The sequence below is a fragment of the Bombus pascuorum genome, chromosome 1, assembly GCF_905332965.1.
Source record: "Bombus pascuorum chromosome 1, iyBomPasc1.1, whole genome shotgun sequence".
Taxonomy (NCBI): Eukaryota; Metazoa; Arthropoda; class Insecta; order Hymenoptera; family Apidae; genus Bombus; species Bombus pascuorum.
In genome coordinates this window covers 14,175,120-14,184,126 of record NC_083488.1, presented here as the reverse complement: position 1 = coordinate 14,184,126, position 9,007 = coordinate 14,175,120, and the positions used below count along the sequence as shown (strand labels likewise).

Sequence of the window (9,007 nt, the reverse complement as noted above, 5' to 3'; positions counted from 1 at the left end):
CATTTTAACATTCGTGATGTCGAGCTGTACGGTATAACTGGTACGTATTGCTTTGATATCAATCCTGATTGCAGCGAATCTTAACTTGATCCAAACCCGAACAGTTACAGACGATAAACACGTAGCGTAGATAAACAGGTACTTTGAGTATCACAAAAGCAACTAAAACACATGACGAATATAAAAGTTCATGTGGTGAATCTTTAATAAGGTCGTTCACATGGAACGATCAATCAAAATCCTAGTAGTCTAAGCCTGGTAGACGTCCTATTAAATCTGCGCGTGCAAAGGCAAACAACGCGCGTAGATCCTCGGAAACGAGTGGACCATTGTATAATTGTCGTAAACCACTGTCACATTCCCCAAACAGGACAGATCGCTCATGGTTCGAATACGTAGCCTGCAAGGCACACGTACACCCTGGTTATACGACCCTTGAACAGTCGAGAACCATCTACAGGCGGTAGAAAAGCGTCGACTCCTACAGAAGTTGGTGGGATCGGTGTTCCACCCCACATACGGTAACCAACGTGCACACACGGATGTGCCGATATAAAACACCGTTTTCATCGTGGAACTTCAGTTTCTTCGAACGTAGTCAAACACGAAGGTTCTCTCCTAGAGAATCGAGTTATATTACATTTTAAGGCAATTGTGCACTCGCATCTCGTAAGACTTTGGGTTCGATATAATTTTGACGCGATCTAGTTCGCGGAAAGAAGACCATAAACATTGGTGTTGTTTCTTTCTTATTTAGCTGCCTCCTAGATTGGGCCAGCTCGTTATCAAATCACGGTAGGTAAAAGATTTCGGTTGCAGACGTGTGTGAATTTCAAATAAAAGCTCGGTTATTAGATACCGGAGAGGATCGGTTAAGGTTTTGTCGACATTTGGCTTCGATCTGTATTGAATCGTACTGTTATAGAACATATTAAATATTCATGACTGAATATATTTTATTGTCATTGTTGAATATTTCGTTTGTTTTACGATCAAAATATTTCGCGAAAGACATGTTCCTCGTCGGAAAATTTGTAACGTTTCATGACGGATCTGAGCCAGACAAGGTTTACAGAAGAAATTGCTGCGTTTATATGGGATCGTTTACGCGAGAAACAGAGGAACAGCTAAACCAAATTTAGACAGGGCTCGTCACTGCCATAAACGATCTTATTTTGCTTTGTTCATCGCGATCTAGCGGGCGAAAAATTATATAAAATTTTTACTTCACAAGATATGTGCTTTTAGTCATATGGGATGAAGGACATTAACATCTCATAAACCATAACTTAAAAATTTTAGTAATCTTAGAGTATAAAAAGGGCATCAGTTTTTGTGTAGCGTGTGAAAATCATCAACCCAAGTGAGAGTCCACGCGAAGGCGTTCATTACGAAGAACAATTATGTTAAGATTACGGAAATTATAACTACCGCTAGGTGTTATCATTAAGTTCGTAATTCAACTAGAAATTAGATATAACATGACAAATCATGGTAATGCCCACTTGCCTCAATGGCAAAGACCTTTAATTAGAATCACAGTTACATTTTCGCAATATTTTAATCATCCGTGTGATTTAATAAAATTATCTCAACTGTAAGCGACCAGCCTCTATTCTATAAAACATACTATTTAATTATGAATTTCACGGAATTTCTTTTATCGAGTCGATCAATCGATTCTACCCGCTCGATAATAGTCCTCGTTCAAGTAGCTCTTTCAAGAAGCTCTTACCGTGATTTTCAAATATTCGTCGATCGACTTTATTCTCGAACCAGCTGTGTTGCAACTGGCTAAGACCGTTAGGATGATATTTTCAGTGTTTCCGCGAAAGTAAGCTGCCGCAAGACGAATAAAATTTGTTTAAAATCTACTTTGGAACTTCGTCCGTCTGTATACACACTTAATGCTCGCACAAGACGTCATAATTATTTCCACTTAGCATCTCCATCTTCTCAAAACAACACGTTTCTTTAACTAAACAGCTAATCAATACAAAAAGAGATTTAACGTTTTCTTAACTATCTCGCAGACAATAGATCGATCGATCGCTGAATTTGGCGGGCAATCGTGATAATTGTACGCGCTGGAACGCTATCGTTATCTCGTAACAAAGGCATTGCATTCGTTACTTTCTTCGCTTAAGGCTTAAGGCTTAAAATAAAGAGCGAAGGATGCACCTGACTCGGCAGCAAACAGTGCTTAACAAGCGGGAATTGTCAAGGGAACAGTGATTTCAATTGCAACGCGCAACACCACATTCGTCAGACTTCCACATTCTAGACTTTACATTGCAAATCTGTTTCTTAATGCGTCTTCGATATATAATGACCCACTCAGGATCCTGGCTGATTTGAATTGCGTGTGCGTTACACGTTTCTTGAAAAAAAATAAAAAAAAAATAAAAAAAAATAAAAAAGTACTAATTCCACGGAAAACCTCGGCTTAAGACGAACTTACTGCCTCAATCACTTTTCCATACATTATCAAGCCGCGATTCACAGGTTATTTATTGGACAGAATTTCCTCTTGTTCTTCGTATTTTATCGACATTAGTCGTACGTGCAATGAAGTTAGTAATTATCACGATATAGCGACTGCGATTGAAATCAAATATTTCTAATACCACTCGTATTTTATGCAACTAGCCGTAAAAAATAACGAATTAGATTAACAAATTTGAAGAAAATACAACGAAATCATTGATAATAGACGTGAATTTTTGTTTCAAGTTTAATGCTGATGTTCTTGTTAAAATATTATAAGATCTTTTGTTTATTGAAAGAAGAATGAGATTGGCATATAGAAGTTCAAGAACAACAGCAGGATCAGAAAAGTAAACAAATATAGTAAAGTAAGAGCAAGAAAAGACATTGATGAATAAGAAAGAACAGAAGGTAATTATAATCGTCCTTGAGCTACTGTGGATATTTTTCTATGGGAAATTTGATCTTCCTCGTTAAACTTTGATCTCATTGGTGGCACTTTACAGTCACTTTTACGATTTACTTCCTAATACCAGTCCGCCTCGCAGTTACTAATAACTATTTGTAGATATTGTAGTCATATACGCTACTTCTGATGTGCTAAGAAATTGTTTCGTCTTCAAAGAACACTGATGCATTGACTTGGCATTAATCAAAATGTCCAACATTCAGCAAACAATAATAAAAATATTTGTATCGGCTCGCCTGCTTAGTATTTATTTTATGTAGATCTATGAAGTATTTTGCGCAACGTAGAAAATAGAAAAACGAATGCACTGCTTTCAACGCACTGCTTTTAACGCACCAAACCACGAAACTGTGCTACTGTCAAGTGCTACTATCATCAATCGGAAATATTTTAATTCAGTTGACCGTGATATCTCCATTTAATCGTGGAGATATTAAATCATCGATGAATCTAGACATGGCCGAATAATATCAATTCCGAGCGAATAAACGTTCATAGGGATGGGTTAGTGAAGAGCAGACAGAACAACAAGATTCAACGACTAGAAACGGACAATAGGTTGGGATATTTCCGTGGCGGAAACAGTAGAGTACTTGGATCGTGAGTGGGCGTTGCAGTGTTCGATGAGGTCACTTCTCTTTCTAAGCCTACTCGAACAGCAGTGCAGATCGGATTGCGAAACCTACGCTGGGACAAGCGTGTCTTTCGTACCGTTTTTCGACAGACAAACGTTCTTCGAGGAACCCAATTTGCTCGTAGTTTTCTAAATTTCGCAAGCCACTGCATTGAAAGTCGGCCACGCGACTTTTCGTCGGTGTCGCGAGTAATTCGCTAGAAAAGACGAATCAAAGAAAACAATTATGAGAATTGGTTCAAACACCCGTTCGGAGTTTGAACCGGCCAAAAATAAGCTTTCACAATCGCTACTGGTTATCGCTAGGCTGCGGATGTTTATGAAAAATTTTAATTTTTCTAAATACATATAGCTAAAGAAATGAAACTTAAACAAAAATATGTTTCATCCACTAAATGCAATGATCGTTATACTTTGGTTACTTTAAGTAGTTTTCCACGTGATACACGTTATGTGTACTTTTTCACCTTTCGATTCTCCATAAATGCATGAACATCTGCAGTCTAGGAATTGCAATTTAAATAGACGAAAAATTGTTTGATAAAAAACTCTGCGACAATAATGAACCTTATACACGAATTTGAAAATATTTACTATATCGAATAATATATTATATATATTTATTATATATATTATATTATATATATTTACTGTATCGAATCACTGAACTGAAAATCTATCTTATCTTTTCTCATACCTGGCTTTGTTTCTCTGTGATAATTGCTATTTCGCTTTCGAACGAATCGATTTTAGCTCGTTGACGTCGACTGGGTAAAAAATTGTCCTTGTTTGGACTAGGCGTGACATAAAAGATCGAGATTCTTCGAAAGAAAACGAGTGTAACCGCGGACACGTTGAAGCCGTTTAGTGGTATTAGAGAAACTAATGACGCATGATTTTAGAGTAAAATAATGGAATTAAGAAGAAAGTTACTTTCGTTGACACAATATTACGAAAATGCAATCGAGATATTTTTACTATTGTTGTGATTATAAATATAATATAAGATACAAGCTAATATAAAAGATCGACAAACGATTATAGATTACAAGATATTACAAAGATAAGTCAGTCGTCCAAATTGATTCATTTAATTACAAAAAAAATCATAAATAAAATTAATTTATAGTCACTATATCAAAAATTGATATTCCCAATTGCATCTAAATCATCAGATATAAACACCTTTTAGACCTAACATTCGTTAATTCTCACAAATTAGCAAAATACGATAAATTTCTAATCAGCATTACCAGTTTAAAGTATACACGGAACTAGAAGCAATATTTATTTGTCAAGATCAAATTCGATTGAGAACAGGAACCCGGTACTCCAGTATAATTTATAGTATGGTTGGATGAATAGGCACGAGGATGTTAAGAATATTAAAATATTGAAATATTATTGAACACAAGGAAGAAGACACGATATTTAGAATCTAATCTGCTTAGATTCTTGTGAGACTTGTTTTAATTTCGACGCGTTTTAAAACTATAAAATAAAAAGGATTCGAGTTTGTTAGCATTCGTCTGAAGAAAGAAATTCAAACAACATACACAACTTCTTTCTTACATCGATAACATTACTCTATAAAATGTTTGGAATCGTTGGAGGACAAACAGTAACCTGTTAACACGTGGTTTAACCTTATTAAGGAATGACTTTTTCACAATGAGCGCTATCACATGCGACGCATGACAAAATGTTTCGCGCGTGCCTCGAGATAAACGTGCGTTGCGTTTGCCTTTCGCGTGACGAGATGTGATTTCGTTGATCGTGTTTTCAACAAAGAATTCCTGGCGCCGCGCCGTTCCAACATTGTTCGCGTTCCTGCTCTCGCGGGTGTAGTACGTTCGAGGAAATCTCACAACAGTGAAAGCACAAGTCGGCTCTAACTTTTAGTCACGCTGTCAACATCGATCCATAGATTCTCAAATCGCCGTCTGCGTTGGACGATCGTCGAATCGCAAATCGTGAACAGTTTGTTTGTTCGAAACGCAAGTCGATTTCGTCGAACGCACCACTCGATAGAAATTGTGTAGAAGTGATTCCAATCATATCTCTGATCGGTTTGTTGAACCATTGAGTTATGTTTTTCGTGATGAACAAAACTGTTTCGCATCACTGGCAATGAGCGCGATACACAAACAGTAAGAACGTGAATTTCTATTTATAATTTCTATTTATATTATATAAAAACATGATTTTCAGATGGCACAACTTGTAAGAGCGATATACGATGGCTACCGAGACTTAATGGACAATAAAAGCGACCCAAGGGTCAATAATTGGCCAATGATGAGCAGTCCATTCCCGACCATTTTCATCTGCATATTTTACGCCTACTTTGTCAAGGTTCTAGGTCCTAAGCTCATGGAAAATCGCAAACCTTTCAATCTCAGGAAGGTCATGCTATTCTATAATCTCTTCCAAGTGATGTTATCCACGTGGTTGTTTTACGAGGTATGTGAATCGGTCAGAAAATATCTATAATTTATCTTTATAGCTAAATTATTTTAAAAATGTTATGGAAAACTAACAAGTTTTTTGAAACTCGTTGTAATGCATCGTTTATTCGGTGCAGTCCTTAGTATCTGGATGGGGAGGTTACTATTCGTTCCGTTGTCAACCAGTAGACTATTCGGACGACCCGCTGGCAATACGAATGGCACATGGCTGTTGGTGGTACTACTTTTCAAAATTCACCGAATTCTTTGACACAATATTGTTTGTATTGAGAAAGAAGAACAATCATATTTCAATATTGCACGTGATCCATCATGGGTGCATGCCAATATCGGTTTGGTTTGGTGTCAAATTCACTCCTGGTAAGTATTCTCCTACTTTGCACACATATACATAAATACATATAATCGAACGATCACCAATACCTCATAACAGATTTTGCACGGCAGTAAAGTCTCATCACGTCATGCCTGTTATAAACACTTATTCATCCACGATGATCGTGAAACATTCCGTCTAAGATAGTGATTTTCTTAGATATCAGCAAGTGGTAAATATGTAATCTGTGATTTTAAGCTGAACTTGGAACAAAGAAGCTTTAACCCCATAACGGTATGGTTTGAAAGAGATGTATTTTTTACAAAAGGTTGAAATTATGCTATATATATTGTTGTATCTGATGCCAGAAAATCAGAAAATATCTTCAGTGTAATTACTTTTCTAAATTGTTCGTAGTGAATTCGTCGGTCCGGTTTACATTGTATTACATTGTTTTACATTGTCAAAGGGTTAAAGTAAAATGCCCGTTAAATTTTGAAAGGTGGAAAACGGAAGACCTGAATTTAAAAAATTAATCAGGTCAAAATTTGACATAAGACTTCCCTTATGGATTTCTAAAGATCTTCTATATTTTTCATAATATTATTAACGAATAACACGGGATCGAAAAATAAAACTTTCACTATCTCCCATCGTTCATTCCCCGTAATACGTAACGTGCAACAGCTTTGATTCGATACCTGGCTATACAAATATAAAAACTGTATCAATAACCAGTTGGTTCTTAGCCCTGTGTAACTTGCAGGTCAAAAATAGACGTAATACCTATTAGTCTAACGGCTTAGAAGTTTTTCAACGTCGTTAAAATTCGAAACTTTATTAGGAGATAATCGTAACACGATCAACTTTCATTTACAGGCGGTCATGGCTCGTTCTTTGGCATGCTAAACACATTTGTGCATATTGTGATGTACTCATACTACTTTTTGGCTGCTCTCGGACCGAAGATACAGCCGTATCTCTGGTGGAAGAAGTACCTGACTGCGCTACAGATGGTCCAATTCATCCTGGTGGTACTCCACGCTTTCCAACTTCTCTTTATCGACTGCAATTACCCGAAGGTGTTTGTCTGGTGGATCGGGCTGCACGGCGTCATGTTTTACTTCCTGTTCCGCAACTTCTACAATCAGTCATACGGGAAGAAAAAATCTCCCAACGCGTTAACGAAGAAGGAAACGGAGAGCCAGAACGAGAAGAAACAGCAGAACGACGTAAACGAGAACGGTAAAATATACGCGAACGAATACAAAATGGCAACCGGTTACATCTCGGACAGTGGCCTCAGAAACCGCGTGTTTATCGACAACCGCGGTTTCCAAAAATAAAATGCTAGCCATTAGTCTGAATCTCATTATGTGAATATGAATTTGTATTCAACGAATCCATCGATATAACATAAACGGGCAGATTTTATCGTCGTACAATATCGAGAATATCTCGCCAAAGAATATAGAAAGATGATTGAAAACGTTCGATTTTCGATATCTAATTTTTCGGATTCACCAAGTAACTCACTTATTACCTTCTGCGCGGATAAGGATGCGTTTGAATATATTACGAACACTAGCTCGCTTCCTGTGTGTATTCTGTGTCGCGTGTGTAAATTGTGTGATTCTACGATTTGTGTGATTCTATGTGAACGTACATATGTATGATACGTATCGGGGAATGTATGAGACAGAATGACGACGATACTCCGCTACACCTAACTGTCATCAAGCTAGGGTTACGAGAAATTGCCAAATTTTTCTTTCTAAGCTCTTATCGTCTGTCGTGAAACTTTGTAAATTCGGAACAGAGATTACTTTGTGTCTGGAGTGTCAACAACATGGCAGGGAAACCAAGACCGGTTTCACACGGCGATACGTGTATCGTATGAGACATACTAAATATACCATATATACCAATGGAAGCGTTAACACAATGGATTAGAAGAGATTGTTTTGGAAGAGTTTGGAGAGATAGATTAGAAGACATATTGGAAGAGATACAATATCGCGATACTGATTTCGTGAATCCCGAGAACGTCGGCCGCTAAAGATACTTTTCGTACAAAATTAGCAGATCAAAGAAGGATCGACGCAGATGATCCATAAGCACAAACGAGACTGTATATTTTATTCTCGGGAGTGTATCTCATACGCGTATCACGATGTGTAGCTCATGATGTGAAACCGGCAACGCCGATCTAGTCGTAACGAACGTTACGGACTTCGTTGCGATTCAGCAACGTTCTTATTGCTCAATTCATCTAACTAATTAACTTCTACGTTCTATTTTCTCCGTGATTCATTGTAGATCTTAGTCACTCGGCGGCACACGAGTGACACGAGCGACATTTTACCGCGTGAACTTGCTGTGATCAAATGTCTTTTCTTGTTTTGCTATAAAGAACAACAGAAGCAGACATATGACTGCAGCGTTAACGGACGGTAAAATATCGCTCATGGAGTTCCTGTGTCATTAGAACTATGCGTTCTATCGCGAATGCAAATTAGCCTCAGAACTAAGTATTGCTCGCGAGCAATCGACAAATAGGATCGAATCGTTTTTTGTTGTTTTCAAATGTATTCAACGAATGTTGTTTTGACTAAATTTTGTAGATCTTTCGA

At 37.4% G+C, this 9,007-nt stretch overlaps 1 protein-coding gene across 2 annotated transcripts; it reads left to right on the top strand.

The window, feature by feature from the left end:
* Positions 1 to 570: 570 nt before the first annotated feature.
* LOC132905656 (elongation of very long chain fatty acids protein AAEL008004-like) lies at positions 571 to 8,307 on the top strand. Of its 2 annotated transcripts, XM_060957181.1 has the most exons (5): positions 589 to 669; positions 758 to 795; positions 5,802 to 6,053; positions 6,175 to 6,418; positions 7,254 to 8,307. In XM_060957181.1, exons 3-5 carry the CDS (start codon positions 5,802 to 5,804, stop codon positions 7,718 to 7,720), a joined length of 963 nt encoding a protein of 320 aa, XP_060813164.1. In that variant the 5' UTR covers positions 589 to 669; positions 758 to 795; the 3' UTR covers positions 7,721 to 8,307. The 2 variants fall into 2 exon arrangements, with proteins under 2 accessions (XP_060813154.1, XP_060813164.1); XM_060957171.1 differs by having other exon boundaries at positions 571 to 795.
* The last annotated feature ends 700 nt before the right edge of the window (positions 8,308 to 9,007 follow it).